We start from the raw sequence: 15,942 nt of genomic DNA on the forward strand, positions 1-15,942 counted from the left end.
GAGACGCCGGCGCCCACGGCAGGGGTGGGGGTGCGGTCGGGCGGCGTGGTGGGGGATGGTGGTGAGTGGTTCTTGAAACGCTGCCGCCGCCCTTCCGTCTCTTAGCCACCGCCAGCTCACCGGTGTTCCGGTGTCCTGCGAACGTGGCGAGGCCAAGATGGCGGTGGGGCGGGGGTGTGAGTCACGGGCGGGGCGGGGCGCGGCGGCCATGGCCGTATTAGGACGCGAGGACAAGCTGCTTCCTCTGGGTGGCCGGTGAGGCGAAGCTGAGCCTCCATCTTGTGCAACCCGAGCTGGCGGCAGGGGAAGCTTACACAAATGGCCTTGGGCCTACGTGCTACCCATTCAGCAGCTTCAGATACTGGGATTTGTCCATCTAGCATCTTAGATAGAAAGATGATGGGACTTGCTTTTGGGTCCTTCTTCAGGCTCTTCACGGAATCCAGCAGCAGCGTTGCTGTAACGGACAAAGACACCTTCGATTTAAGCACATTCTTCGATTCCAGCAAAGCCCCACAACATGACCGAGATGAGCTTCCTGAACAGCGAAGTGTTGGCGGGGGACTTGATGTCCCCCTTCGACCAGTCGGGTTTGGGGGCTGAAGAAAGCTTAGGTCTCTTAGATGACTACCTGGAGGTGGCCAAGCACTTCAAACCTCATGGGTTCTCCAGCGACAAGGCTAAGGCAGGCTCCTCCGAATGGCTGGCTGTGGATGGGTTGGTCAGTGCCTCAGACACCGGCAAGGGTGAGTGGACCACCTGCTCCAAAGTGCTCTATTCTAATGGCTTCTGCCTTGAGTATGTGATCCGAAACATTCACTCCTGATTTATTTTACAGAGGATGCCTTTTCTGGGACAGATTGGATGTTGGAGAAAATGGATCTGAAAGAGTTTGACTTCGATGCACTGTTTCGAATGGATGACCTGGAAACCATGCCAGATGAGCTTTTGGCCACGTTGGATGACACATGTGATCTTTTTGCCCCTTTAGTCCAAGAGACTAATAAGGAGCCCCCTCAGACAGTGAACCCAATTGGCCATCTCCCAGAAAGTGTAACAAAAGTTGACCAGGTTGCCCCCTTTGCATTCTTGCAGCCTCTTCCATGTTCCTCAGGGGTCCTGTCTTCCACTCCAGATCATTCCTTCAGTTTAGAGCTAGGCAGTGAAGTTGATATCTCTGAAGGAGACAGGAAGCCTGACTCCGCTGTTTATATTACGCTAATCCCTCAGTGTGTAAAGGAGGAAGACACCCCCTCAGATAATGACAGTGGCATCTGTATGAGCCCCGAGTCCTACCTGGGCTCTCCCCAGCATAGCCCCTCCACCTCCAGGGCATCACCAAACAGTCTGCCTTCTCCAAGTGTCCCCCGGGGGGCTCCTCGACCCAAACCTTATGACCCACCTGGAGTTACTTTGACAGCTAAAGTAAAGACTGAAAAGTTGGATAAGAAACTGAAAAAAATGGAGCAGAACAAGACAGCAGCCACTAGGTATCGTCAGAAGAAGCGGGCTGAACAGGAAGCCCTCACAGGAGAGTGTAAAGAGCTAGAAAAAAAGAATGAAGCTCTCAAAGAGAAGGCAGATTCTCTTGCCAAAGAGATTCAGTATTTAAAAGATCTGATAGAAGAGGTCCGTAAGGCAAGGGGAAAGAAGCGAGTTCCTTAGAGTAGTCAGGTGCTTTGTGCTTGTACATAGTCTTGTGAAGCTGTGTTTGCTGTAATAAATTATTTTGTAGTTAAAAGTATCCCGAAGGTTTGCAGTGTCGTTTTGTGGGGTGGGTGGAAGGTCCTGGGGTGGCTGGGTGCAGCACAGGGCTGAGCTTGTGGACTAAAGATCAGTCAGGATCTGTGGGTTCCTGAGAAACAGCTTGAATTCCAACTGCTCTTAAAACTGCCTTTCTGCCAGATTATCTGCCATTAAGGTCTTGCAGTCCTTGCACACAAGATTAGGTTTCTCTAAGCTTATGCAGACTGAGGAAAGCATAGAGCTGCTGTTGGTCACTCTGACACTGGGATGCTGGGGTTTCCACCTTGATCAGGTTGGAAGGGTTGGGGTGAGTGAAACGGCAATGGGCTGGCAGTGTCTATAGAGGAATTCAGGCAGAAAGCTGGGAAGGGAACTAGGACTCTAGGGCAGAGTCCTGTACTACCTGTATATTTTGCCTCTTAAACCTGGAAACTAGTGTGCATAAGACTTGGTGGTCCAGCCTTCCTGGTGCCTGCAGAGACTTGAGTGCTGGCTGTTGTAATCTGCTAATCTAGGATGAGATACTCATCTGGAATTCACATGACTGGACCTCCCAGCCTCCATAGGATCTACCCTTAAATAGTGGAGGAAGTTGTAGAAACAGTCTGTTTCCATTTTAGGATGTGACCTTGGAGTCGTTCCTGAAGAGATTCCTCAAAGAGTTACGAACTTAGTGCACGTGTGCCGATAGTCTATATAGAATGCTCTTTAAACATGTTACAGATACTGTTATTCCACTTGACATCTTTTTTTAGGTTTTGGGTTTTTATTCTGTGGGTTCATTTTGAGGGCCAGTGTGGTTTCAGTCCTGAGTACTGGGGTTAAAGGCATGGAACACAATGCACAGAGCAGTGGGAAAGTGGCTCAAACCTAAAGCAGAGAACATGCTGTGTATCCGGATCAGTAAGGACAGGAAGCTTCACGATGCCTTTCTGTGTACACAAGCTGAAGAAAATGTCAGTTGTAGCTGTAAATTATACTGAGCTAGGACAGCATCACAAGCTGGATGCCAGCTTGAGTTACCACACAAGCATCAACTGGCTACACTAGGCTTGGTTTCAGTGAGGGGGTGGCAGGGTGGGGAATCAGTCTTCGGCATAGACTGCTCCACCCTAACGAGCACAGTTGTTTTTAAGCCCCACTCTAGTCCCTCACTTCAGTTTTGTAACCACACACCCCCTCACCCCCAAAATGAGCTATAAAAACCATCACCCTCAGCTTTGATCCATTTGGCCAAGGGACAGCTTTATTCCAGCCTAGGGACATGGTAGTGGGAGGGAGGCGCTGGGACAGGAAGCAGGTTGAAGCCCTTGGAGACCAATTCTCTTGGCAGACGTTCCTTCTGCCTGAGAACTATTGCTGCTTTCCTTCTTGCAGAGTTAATGTCAGTCCTTTCAGATGACCCTAGCCAAAAATAGACCCCCAAAAACCCAGGATGATGTTGAATTGTTGCTCCTCCAGCCTCCACCTTCCAAGTGCCGGGGTTATAGATACCTACCCTACCTGAGGTTAAGGTGTACTCTGGGATGGGCATTATAAGAGGGACCTAGGGAAACTGCTAAGATCTAGCCACCCTGACCAGTGACTTAGAGCCCTTGACAGGTGCTGACAAAAGCTGGCTCCCCTTTCACTTGCTCAGACTGGAGCTGTTGGTCGTGGGTGCCTGTTACCTGGCAGAGGATGGCCTTCAGTTTTCCTACCTTTGGTGACTGTCCAGTGCACTAGGAACAGTCACAAATGCAAACAGTGAACACGAGGAACAGCTCAGCTTTTCTGGAACTTTGTCCTGAGAGACAGGGACAATGATGTGAAGGCAGGCTGGGTGGAGACCCTGCTCTTGCAGCATGCTGGGCTCAAGGAAGAAGGTGGGGCCTGGGTGTGGGTAGGAGGATGACACAGCAGCCCCACTTCCGTCGCAGGCCTTTTGGCTCACCCTTTTATGCAGGCAGAAGCTAGACTGTCTTGGCCAGTGAGGTGGTGGATGTAGGGTTTGGAGTCAGAAGAGCCCAGGAAGAGCAAGTCTCTTCAGGGAGACTCAAGGGCTGTGTACTCTACTGGATGGGCAGGGGACCTTGCCGTGGTGGATGGCAGGTAAATGTTCAAACCAGTACCAAGTGACAACTTCAGACAGGCCAGCTGGGATTGGGGGGGATCTCAGTGCAGACTGCTTGGTCTCATAAGTCTTTAAGAAAGGGAGAAGTGTATGAAGAGGGAGGTTTACCCCAGCCCACCTATCCAGCTGCAGTTGGGCCTTGAGCCCTTCCCACCTGTCAGACCACTCTAGGCAAGGCTAGTGTCCTGGTAGACGGCCCTGTGAGTCCCCAAGATCACCACCAGTGGCAGTTCTGCTCCACTTTATCCAGCCCACTGAAGGAAGAGAACCAGGCAGTGAGCACGGCCACAGGCTGGGGGTAGGAGGTGCAGCAGCAGTTCCCAGTGCAGGTCACAAATGTGGCCCCAGATGTTCCCAGTAGTCTTTGCTCCTGCACCTGTTTTGGATGCCTTAGTTGGGGTAGGTCTCCCTCTGCTAGGCCCCCTTGGCTTGAATCTAACAAATGGTATTCTTTTGGGCCGCTGGTTGGTAAGATTTGGGATGATGGTCAGCACTCCATCCTATGATAATAAAGCCTTTCCTTCTTGGCAGCCAGTGGAGGCCTTATACCAAGGTACAGGATCTCTACCTGCAGCCTCTGGGTGCCATGTGACCAAAGGTATGTGCTCCCTAGAAACGGGCTCTAGAGCCCTGCCCCCACCAGAATAACCATTGAGCTGTTTGCTAAGCAGCTTAAGATACAGAAATGAATCCCCAAGGCAACATGAACGTGCTCCTCTGAAGGTCAGCAAAGCCCAGCAAGCAGGAAGGGGTGGATGGTCACGCCTCCCAGGTAGAGGCTGCCCGGAGGAGGATCAGCTCTGCTCTGCTCTGGGTAGTCCTGGCTCCCACTGGAGATGTAGTGCAGCTTAAGGCAGAGGACAGCTGCCCATTCTCTTATGAGGACAAGAAGCCCAAGCACTGGCTTGTCAGGGACTGACCAATGGTTACTGAGGCAAGCCTCCGGAGACCCATCAGTGGCCTTCCTCTACTAGAAGCTCTGGAGTCTCCATGGGTTCAAGAGTCCCAATGACCTGAGACTGGAGGAGAGGCGAGCTCAGGGGAGAAGACTGCTGTATGAAGACCATCACTTCTCTGCTGAAGGATCCGTCTGTCTCCACTGAAGGGTCTCCTGGTCGTTAGGACAGGCTCTTTCTCCTCCACTGTAGAGTAGCTATATATGCCACTCTTCCCTAGTGTTCACTCCACACGCTCTTTCCTTTGTCACTTGTGTAGAGGGAGCACAACCATGGCTTTCACTGTGGTCCCTGGCTTTGCACAGACTTAAATCACCCATGTCCCAATCCCATGTGACCAAAAGCTTTTGCTCTCTACCAGTGTCACAGCAGACCCCCAGCTCCAGGGCAGCTGAGGCCGTTCCACTTCTAGACACCCAGACCTTACTGTCCACTTCCTGGGCAGCCCCGGCAGCTGTAGCAGCTATGCCCAAAGAGGAAGGCCTTGCTGGTGGAAGGCATTTATGCTGGGCCCAGACCAGGGGACTTGTGATACAGAGCACATGTTTTAAGTCACATCAACAGCGGATGCACACACGTGCGCGCACACACACACACAGAGTTTGAACTCATATCTGCTGAAATCCACATTTACTTGAACCCCAAATTTTCAGCCCCTGGATGTGTGGTCTGAGCAGGCCAAGTACCTGACCTGTTTCACAGCAAACAGCCTTAGGACCGGATCCGGGTCAGAGCTAACAGGTCAGAAATCTTTTCTGGAAGGGTACTGTTGACTGCCCAAACCAGAAGTCTGCTTCAACTTGAGGGCGAATCTGCTGCAGGGCTTGCAGCTCTGTCTGGTCCAATGTCCCTAGGATAGCAGCTCTAGGGCTTCCTGAGCCAGGCTAGATTTGCACTGCTACCTGCTGGTCACCCATGGCACAGCACTGCAGGGACAGCAAAGGCATGGCAGTCAGGAGAGGTTAATGCCTTTTATGACTGCCAGGAAGGCTAGCTGCCAAAATACTCCCTCTGGAATTTCTGGAAGTCTTCTTCAGTGAACACAGTGCCCTCAGCCTTCTTCTTCTTCTTCTTCTTCGTTGTCGTCTTGTCCACTAGCCGATCACAGGCTTTGCGACCTTGGTTCTGCTGCAGAATCTGGAAAGGTTCCGGAGTTATGGCTCAAGGCAGGGCTGAACTAACCACACTATACACACAGCTGAGAACATGGATTCTGAAGAACAGCTTTGGTTATCGCCCCTGGGTCCCTCCCTTCCTATAACTTGCACCCCAGACAAACCTGCTGGGTCACGGAGTCTGGCATGGTGCTTCTCACGCTGGTCATAAACTTCAGGTTTGCTTTCAGGTGGTCTCGACACTGTCGTTTCTGGTACTCAGCTGTGGGTGGCAGGCAGGGCATGTCATTTCAGACTCATAGAGGCCTTCTATGTCCCTTCCCTAAATACTTCTTTTTTTATTCCTTCTTTGTGGTTTTTTGAGACAGGGTTTCTCTGTATAGCCTTGGCAGTCCTGGAACTCTGTAGATCAGGCTGGCCTCGAACTTATAAAGTTCCACCTGTCTCTGCCTCTCGAGTGCTGGGATTAAAAGATTGAGCCACCACTGCCTGACTCCTTCCCTAGATATTTCAACAGCTTGGTCCCTTTTTAGCCAAATCTATGTTTCACATAGGTCTTGCCTGCTGAAAATTCTATAGACCTTACTGGATGGCTTTCAGTTAATCACGTGACTTAGTCAGGCATGTTGGTATATACCCGTGATCCCAGCACTGGGAGGCTGAGACAGGGAGACTGCTCCTAGCTACATGGCAAGTACCAGATCAGACAGGGTTATATAGCAAGACTGTTTAAAATAAAAATAGGTATACCTGTTGGCTATTCACAGCAGGGAAATTCCCAGCCAGACTCCCTTTGTTTAAGGCAAGTGTCCAGGCCTTTGCTGAGGCGCTCTGGCAGCCAGGCCAGGCAGCTTCAAGTTCTGCCTCTGCGCTCCCCCTATATCTTTCCCTTGGTACCCCTTTTCAGCTCTTCAGCTCCCCCAGCTGCCACCCCCTGTAGTCCCTTAAAGGGGTGCTTGGATCTTCAGAATGTGCTGCTGGCTTCTCTACACCTCCGGAAAGCAACACCTCAGGACTCTACAGAGGGGCTGAGGCTAAATCCATACAGCCCTGATACCTGAGATCAGACACCTGGAGGAACTGAGCAGCTGAAGCCACAAGAGAAAGCAACAGCACCCGAGGCCTCAGTTAAGGCTGCTGCTGAAGGGAACTCAGGAAGGGGAGCTTGTTTAACTGGAGCTGGTCAGTGCCATCTTTGTGGCAATGTATAAACTAACATTCCTCAGAGGCAGGGAGCTTTACATGGTCTCTGACACTGTCAGCCAGGAACCAGAACTAGAAATCTGACCCCTTAGTATAAGTTTAAAGTTTAGTTCACAAAAGTTGTTTTGTTTAGAGTTTACTGTAAACCCCTTAAGGCATGAGTTAATAGGCTGCCCCCCCCCATTTGTGTTAAACTGGCAGTTCCAGCCTCTGTCAGAAGGGCCATCTCCAGCCCCTCAGTGGGACTTCCCAGATTTATGCTAATTTTAGGTGAAAAAGCTTCCCAAGTTCAAGACTTAAAATCCCACCAATCTTCACTCTGAAAATCTCTGCCCCCTAAAAAATCCTACATAAAGGCTGTGTTTGCCCAGTTCTCTGCTGTCTTCACTTGGGTTCTGATTCAGCCAATCCGGGATTGGTCCCTCCAATAAATCTCTTTTAAGAGATTTTCTGCTGGGGGTGACTCTTCTCAGAAGAAGCCAAGTGCAGAAGAGAAGCAGAGAAGGAGCGGGGCTCAAGCTCCAAAGCTCCTCTGCTCATCAGGGGTTGGGGTAACCCTCCCCCGGGAGGTACAGTGTCTCTGCTGAGGAGGCCTCCTCTCAGAGCTGTGAGGTTCCTGGGCTCCCGTGTCTTGAGATACCCTTGGGACACTGTCTCACCCCAGAGCTGGGATACCTTCCCAAGCCTCAGAGTTGTAGGTTTCCTGGACCCCTTCCCACCCATCAGGAAGGCCAACACTCCCTGAGCACAACTGTGCATCAGGCTTTGTTCTAAGTGTTGTAGGAAGCAGGACACACGGGATTCCTGTTCTCATTTCTACAAAAAAAGAACTGAGAAGCATGTGAACAAGCATTTTTAGAGGCTGTTTTCTTCTTGGGGGTTAAGGGCTGAGTCTTGGTATACTTTTTAGACCAGGTCGGCCTCAAATTCAGAGATTCTCCTGCTGTGTTCTCCTGAATGCAGTCTAGTCAGGATTATCCATCATACAGAGAAAACTGAGCAGGAACAGAAAATGGGAGTGCCAGAAGCAGAGGGTTGCAATTCCGAATAAAGCCCTAAGATGGCCTCACTGAAAAGACCAGAAGTTCAGCATTGTCAACATTTAGATCAGTGGTTCCCAACTGTCCTAATGCTGCGACCCTTTAATACAATTCCTCATGTTGTGGGACCCCAACCACAAATTATTTCATTGCTATTTTGTTTTGTTGTTATAAATTATAATACAAATATCTATGATTTTCACTGGTCTTAGGTAACCTGGGAAAGGATCTTTTGACCCCCACAGGTTGAGAACCACTGATCTAGAGAAAGGGTATCTGAAAAGAGATAGAAACAGAAAGCATTAAAAACCTTGAATTATGCTGGGTGGATCTCTTGAGTTAAAGGCCAGCCTGGTTTACACAGTGAGTATTTCAAAAAACAAAGACTGCAGGGCATGGAGGCACACGCCTGTCTGCACTCAGGGAGTACAGCACTCAGAGAGGCAGAGGCAGAGGCAGGCAGATCTCTGTTGAGTTTGAGGTCAGCATGGGGGACCTCAAACTACAGAGGGAGTTTCAGGATGGCCAGGCTACACAGAGAAACCCTGTCTCTGAAACAAAAACAAAACCCTGAACTGGAAATCAAAATGATATAGTAAGATTCTGAGGGGAAGTGAGGCTCATGACTGTACAGAGCTTGCTTTGGTAGCTGCTGAGATTACAATTACAGAAAGAGGTGGGTATGTGAGAGGTGGGAGACCAGTGAAGAGTCCTCTGCACAATTCAGGCAAGAGATGAGGAAGCTTAAACAAGGGCAACAGCCACTGAGCTATCTATCTAAACCGGCTGTGTTGGGCTACTTGTCTTTTATTTTTGTTTTGTTTGAGTTTTCTGATTGTTTGTTTTTCAAGACAGGGTTTCTCTGTGTAGCCTTGGCTGTCCTGGACTCGCTTTGTAGAGCAAGCTGGCCTCTAACTCACAGAGATCTGCCTGCCTCTGCCTCCCTGAGTGCTGTTATTACAGGCGTGTGCCACCAGGCCCAGCTAGTCTTTATTTTTTGAAATAGACTCACTATGTAGACCAGGCTGGCCTTTAACTCAAGAGATCTGCCTGCCCCTGCCTCCCTGAATGCTGGGATTAAAAGCATGTGCCACCACCATGCCTGGCTATTATTGCCCTGCCATTCCTATTTACCAGGCTGTGGCCTGGCCACCAGGGCCACAGAAAAATCCAGAGTCAGGGGTGGGAGGTTTGCCCTGTATCCTGAGGAGCTCCTACCTCAGGACAAGAGTGAAGGGAAACCCCTAAGTGGGCAGTGAAGCACCTTGACATGGAAACTCACGCAAACCACTTGTGTCAAGCATACCTCCTAGCTCCACCTTTGCTCACTGTGTTTCCTCTTGGACTTCATACCTCTTTGAACAAGCACTTCAAGACTGGGTGTGGTGGTACATACCTATCTATAATCCCAGCATTTAGGGAGCTTGGAGCAGGAAGATTGCCTTAAGCTCAAGGCTAACCTGTGCTATACAGTGAGTTCCAAGCCAGCCTGAGCCACAGGGTGAAATCTTGTCAAAACAAACCAAGCCGAACCAACCAACCAAGCAAACTGAGAGAAAGGAACAAAGTACCTAAACACCTTTTATACAGTAGGGCCCAGGGAGTCAAAGATGAGAAAGCAGCTCACCATCCAGTGCTCTCACTCCCCAAGTCTGTATGTCTTACTAACTCTGCCACATTTCTCTAAGGTGTTCTACTAGAAACAAGGCTTCCGTTCTACAGACAGTACACTACTGAGGCACAGCAACTCGATTCTTTGCTATCCCTACTGCGATGGAGGAAGGATCCCCGTCACTTGAGAGGAGCACATCAAGGGCAAGGCCACGGACATACTGCCTAGCTTCCACTGGCCCCACCTGGGCAGGTGCCTGTCTCTCTATCAGTAATGCGGGGCGATAGAACCATTCATCTCACTGCTTTGAGACTGAAATGAGTTAACACTTTTTGCAGGGTTTAGAAGGGCCTCTGGCACACAGAGGTGTAAACTGTTGGCTGAAATCCTTCGTTTCTTTAAAAAAAAAAAAAAATTATGCATATGTTTGTGCCTAATGTACGTATGTGTACCCCACATGAGGAGGTCCCTGTGGAGCCAGAAGAGGGCATCTAATCCCCTAGGCCTGGAGCAGCAGGTGGTTGTGAATCACCACGTGGGCTGCCGGGAGCTGAATCCAGGTCCTCTTCAAGGGCAGCAAGGGCTCTTAACCACTGAGCCAGCCCTCTTACCTCTGGTGGATACTCCATCTTGACTCTTGCACACGGCGTATGACCTCTGTCAACCTGTCTTCCAAATTCTCAAGCCTTTACAGCTAAAGACCCCTTCTTTTCGCCTGGCAGCTTTTACACTTCCTCAGGTGCTCAGCCTTAACGTGGCTTCCTCACAGGTGGCTGGTTTGGCTTGTCTTGATTCTCCCTCGGAGCACCGTACAGCCTTTTACCTCACACACTTAGCAAAAAAACTTACAGTTTTGAGACTTTCTGATGCTTCTCTCTCCACTAGGGCTATAGTTCACAAGCACCTGGATCTTGTGTTTCATGCCTTGAACTACCATGGATCCAGGAATGACACTGAAATTCAGGTCCTCCACCTCCCAAGTGCTGGGATTACAGCTGTGTGTCACCACCCCACCTCTTCCCCGCTTTTTCTCATCCTGTTGACAGCTACAAAGCAGATAGCAGCAAAGACACTCGGGAATTAGATGGCTGGGTCCGAAACCTGTCCCCCACCATTTTCCTTGCTGAGTCTCGTTATCCGTTTGGAGTCCCGCCTAGGCTCCGTAATTCTTTCTCAACTCACCTAGTGCGGACTTTGGCACCTTTCCCTTCGCTGAGTTTCGTAGTTTCAGGGCCTGGGAGGCTTTCGCCCTCGCCCTCCGGGTCCGTCGTCCCGGAGCCCCCGTCGTCTTGGCCTGGCCGGGGGCGGCACCAGCAGCTGTAGGAAAAGACAGGGAAGGACGGAGTCGGAGGGTGCTCACTGCTCTCTTCCCACCCGCCCAGTCCCGGCTTCTTGCACACCCACCCGCCCAGTCCCGGCTTTTGCACAGGGCGAGGTCGCAGGAACAGCCCTTCTCACCCTCGGACGCCGCCAGAAGCTCCAGGCCGCGCCGCAGCAACGCCGCCGACATGCTGCCGAGCCCCGCCCACACGCCGCTCGTTACTTCCGCCCTGACGGTGCGCTCTCCTCCGCAGAAACCGGAGCCGGAACCCAGGGTTCCGCAGCGGGCGGAAGTTCCCTCTTAGGACGCTGGCTTGGTGCGTTTCCTCGAGTCCCCGAGGAGCCTGAACTGGAGGCGTGTCCAAGGAGCAGAAGCCACTTTTGTTGTCTAGTTCCTACCCAGCAGGCCTCTTGTGAACCAGGCTGTGTGGACGGCCCTGGCCTCCAGCCTCACTGGTCAATTCTGTTCAGGGGCCAAGTACTGAATAGTCTGAGTTCCCACAAAAGAAATGGTTCTTTTATGTGCACTGGTGTTTTGCCTGCATGTGTCTGTGTGAGGGTGTCGGATCCCCTGGAACTGGAGTTACAGATAGTTGTGAACTGTCTTGTGGGTGCTGGAAATTGAACCTGGATCCTCTGGAAGAGCAGGCAGAGCTATTCACCCCTGAGCCATTTCCAGCCCTGAGATAGTTCTTTTTACTTTCCTTTGAGACAAGAAGACATATAGCCCAGGCTGGCCTTGAACTCACAGTGTAGTTGAGGATGACTTTGAACTCCTGATCCTTCTCTCTGCCTTCCAAGGGCCGGAATTACAGACCTAAGCCACTTTTCCAGACTGAGACACTTTTTCATGAACTTAAAAGTAATAGGCAGATCTTGTGTGCTGTGAGAATCCAGCTGGCTTCCACTAAGCCAAATCATTAAAGACATTTGCCAGTGAGGTGAGGAGGCACACACTTGTAACCCCTGTACTTGGCAGACTGAATTGGGAGGATTGATTGCTGTGAGTTCCAGGCCAGCCTGGGCTGCATAGCAAGACCCTGTCTCAAAAACCAACCAAACAAAGCTGAGCAGTAGCAGTGCTCACTTTCAGTCCCAGCATTTCGGCGGCAGAGGTAGGTGGATTTCTGTGAGTTTGAGACCTGCCTGGTCTACAGAGTGAGTTCCAGGACAGCCAGGGCTACATAGAAAAACCCTGTCTCGAGAACACACACACACACACACACACACACACACACACACACACACACAACGAAGAAATAAAGACATTTGCAAACATGCAAGATACAGTGCTTTGTTTTGGAAAATACAGTTATTTACTGCAAAATGCTGTTTATGTTGTTAAGCAATGAGTTGGTTGTTAAGCGAGTCAGTGACTACTGCTGGGCATAGCGGTATGACACCTATAATCCTAGCGCTGGGGAGGCCGAGGTAGGAGAATGGCAAGTTTCAGGTCAGCTTAGATTACATACTACATACCAAATTCTAGGCCCTCCTGGGCTACCTATAATAATATAAGAACTAGGATGTATTAATAGCTTGGTGATAGAATGCTTGGATTTAATCCCCAGTGTTAAAAAAGGGTCAGTTTTTAATGAGGTACACATGGATAAATATTACAGATATGTTCTTTGGGTACCTGGGCTTTTGTTTTTAAGTTGAAAAAAAAAATGTGTATAGATGTTTGGCCTGCATGTATGTCTGTACCTCAGATGTGTTCCTGGTACCTGTGGAGGCCAGAAGTGAGCCATCAGATCCCTGAAATGGAGTTATAGACTTCTGTGAGCCATAGTGTGGGTTCTGGGGACAGAACCCAGGTCCATTGGAAGAGCAGCCAGTGCTCTTAAACCCCGAAGCTTCTCTCCAGCCCTGAGATTTTTAAGAGTGAAAATGGCTTCTTAAGCCCAAAACTTTGAGAACCTCTAGAAGTGTCTCTTGTTTTCCACTTTGGTTTATTTATGCAGTGCTGATAGGCAAAGGAAGGGCCTCTTGAGCGCCAGACAAGCTCTCTAACCCCCAAACCCAGAAGATGGTCTTTGCAGTGGAGAGAAATCCTGCCTGGTTTGTTTCTACCTTGGAGCTCCTGGGATGTGGGAGCCATGCAGCACTAGCCAGTCTGTGAACAGGGAGTGAAAAGGGAAATTTGAGCTCGATGGGACAACGGGTACTGACTGAGTGGTTTGCCTACTTGATGCTGTAGCATGTGGGACACAGAGAAACAGCTGATTTTCCCTGGACAGCCCTCATTGTCCAAACTCTACTAACAAGTCCAGAGTTTGTAGTAACAAACTCTAAAAAGAGTCCAGTTCCTGTTGCGTTTCACAAGTGATAGGAACTCTCTCCCATTTTACTGATAGCTCCCAAGGGATGAAATCAATTCATCTCATGTGGCTGTCCACATTGAGGTCATATGACCATTAGGTGGCACTGCAGGACAGCTTTCTTGGGCCTCCTGGTCCATTGCCTAGGTCTTAGTGTGGATGGATGTGTGAGGTCCCACACTCCTGGGCTGGCTCCCTTCTATCCTAGTAGGTCAACCTTTCCAAACGAAGCCAGATGATCCTCTCTGGTCTTGTCTGAATGGGGAAGCTGAGGCAGAGCCAACAAACTGGTCTGCCCACTATAGGGCTATGTTTCTTTCTAGAAAAGTGTGCAAAGGCAGTTGGGTGCCCGCTGCTGAGAACTGTGTGATCCTAGGCAAATTCCTAGCAAAGAGCACCTTGGTTTCCTCATCTGTTAAATAGGAAGGAGCTTCTTTGTAGGGCAGCCCCCTGGCACCAATGGAGTAATACTTCCGAAGCACCTGTAAAGGGAGAGGGTTCTGCTTGCACCTGTTTGGGGACAACAGTGCAGACATAACCTGTGACATTCCGCCTCCTCCCACTCTGGCATGAACAGATGACAGAGCAGCTGCAGTGGGCAGGGCACACATGAGTGCTTGCCTTCTGCCACCTTTTTCCTGAGCCCTTAAAGATTAGGTTGGGGAGGGCAGCTGCCTCCTGCTGGTCTCCATGGGAGCTGGAGGGTCCTGAGGTCTCAGGCTGGTTCCTGTCCTGGGGAGCCACTCTACTTCTCTGAGCCATAATCTTTGCACTGGATCCCAGCCTGACAGGGCCCTAGCCTGGGTCCCCTGAGAATGTGCTCAGCAGGGGGTGTGGCTGAGTAAAAGATACAGTATAATCAGCCATACTCTCCAACCCCATCACTGACTCCTTCGGTGGGTCTTGGGAGTAGCTTTGCCTTGGCTTCCCTCTGAGGATGGGGGGGGGGGAGAGCTGCCTGCCTCAGCCTCCCAAGTGCTTGGGATTAAAGGTGTGTGCCACCACCATCTATTTTTGTTTTTAATAAATGTCTTTTAAAACTTAAAAAAATTATTTATTCATTTATGTATGAGTGTTCTGTTTGCATGTACACCTGCATGCCAGAAGAGGGCATTAGATGCCTTTTTTTATAGATGGTCATGAGCCATCATGTGGTTTCTGGGAATTGAATTTAGGACCTCTGGAAGATCAGACAGTGCTCTTAACCACTGAGGCATCTTACCAGCACACACACCCCCGCCCCTTTGGTTTTTCCTTTTGTTTTTTCAAGACAGGGTTTCTCTCTGTACTCTTGGCTGTCCTGGACTCGCTTCGTAGAGCAGGCTGGCCTGGAACTCACAGAGCTCCACCTGTCTCTGCCTCCCTGGGTGCTGAGAGTACAAGTGTGTGCCACTGCACCCGGCTTTTTTTGTTTGTTTGTTTTGTTTTGTTTTTTGAGAGAGGATCTCATGTAGCCAAGGCTAGCCTCAAACTGCTGTGTAGTTGAGGATGACCCTGAACTCCAGATCATCCCGTTTCTGCTTCCTGAGCACTGAGATTGCAGGCATGAGCCACGACGTCTGGGTTTCTAATTTGTTATTAATTTTTTCCGAGACAGGGTTTCTTTGTGTAACCATGGCTGTCCTGGAACTTGCTCTGTAGACCAGGCTGTCTTTGAATTTAGACATCTGCCTGTCTCTGCCTCCCAAGGACAGGCTACTTTATTGGGGTAGAGGCATGTCTCACTCTTGTGTGTGTGTGATTGTAGGTGTGAGCCAGCATGCCCAGCTGTTCTCTCTCTGTCTCTCTCTCGTGTGTGTGTGTGTGTGTGTGTGTGTGTGTGTGTAAATGATTTATTAAAACATACTAATAGGCCTATGGGTGCGATACACATATGTACATTTGCACACACACATCCTTTAGGCTTTTGAGGCCGCTTTTCTCAGCCGCCTTTCCAGCTGTGTTTCCACTTCTGTTTCCTGACTCTGCCCCTTCCTGTCTTTGCTCACTGCCTTTGACTCTGTCTCTTAGGGTCTGTGTCCACCGTCTCTGACCGACTCTGTCTCTTTATGTCTATGACTTTTCCCCTTGAGGTCTTCTCTGCTTGCTGTCCTTGAACCCCTGTCTCTGTGTGTCTCTGACTCGGTCTCACAGGTTCTCTGTAGTCTCTGACTTTGTGTCTGTGTCTCTGCCTCTGTTTTTGGGTCTCCCTCTTCCATCTCCCTTTCTGGCTCTGACTTCTCCTCCGCCAGTCCCTCAGCTCCTGGCCTCTTTCCACCTTCAAATTGAAAACCAAATGGAATTTCCAGCTGCCTTTTTCTCTGGCTGCAGACACCTCGGCCTCCTGTTTCCTCCTTGACACCTCAATGCCCAGCCTTCTAACGCTCTCTTAGGTCCTGACCTGGCTTGTCAGGGCTATGAGGCCACTGGCTAGATGGGTTCCCTTGTGTGCAGCTGTGCCCTGCTGGGAACCTGGCTCCTGCCAGCTCCCGAGACCCTCCTTCTTGGAAGCTATTGCACAGCCCATGCTGTCACAG

The 15,942-nt window shown here is 50.3% G+C and overlaps 2 protein-coding genes across 2 annotated transcripts; one reads left to right on the forward strand and one right to left on the reverse strand.

The window, feature by feature from the left end:
* The first annotated feature begins 428 nt into the window (after nucleotides 1–428).
* Atf4 (activating transcription factor 4) lies at nucleotides 429–1,744 on the forward strand. Its single transcript, XM_055603130.1, has 2 exons — nucleotides 429–746; nucleotides 839–1,744. The coding sequence occupies exons 1-2, from the start codon at nucleotides 521–523 to the stop codon at nucleotides 1,663–1,665; spliced, it is 1,053 nt and encodes a 350-aa protein (XP_055459105.1). The 5' UTR covers nucleotides 429–520; the 3' UTR covers nucleotides 1,666–1,744.
* Nucleotides 1,745–5,428: 3,684 nt separating this feature from the next.
* Nucleotides 5,429–11,306, reverse strand: Rps19bp1 (ribosomal protein S19 binding protein 1). The gene is made up of 4 exons (XM_055603138.1): nucleotides 11,244–11,306; nucleotides 10,968–11,102; nucleotides 6,095–6,192; nucleotides 5,429–5,952 (listed from the first exon to the last, which is right to left on the reverse strand). Exons 1-4 carry the CDS (start codon nucleotides 11,293–11,295, stop codon nucleotides 5,806–5,808), a joined length of 432 nt encoding a protein of 143 aa, XP_055459113.1. The 5' UTR covers nucleotides 11,296–11,306; the 3' UTR covers nucleotides 5,429–5,805.
* Nucleotides 11,307–15,942: the final 4,636 nt, after the last annotated feature.

This window comes from Psammomys obesus, unplaced genomic scaffold (genome assembly GCF_907164565.1).
Source record: "Psammomys obesus unplaced genomic scaffold, mPsaObe1.curated_primary_1811, whole genome shotgun sequence".
Lineage (NCBI taxonomy): Eukaryota > Metazoa > Chordata > Mammalia > Rodentia > Muridae > Psammomys > Psammomys obesus.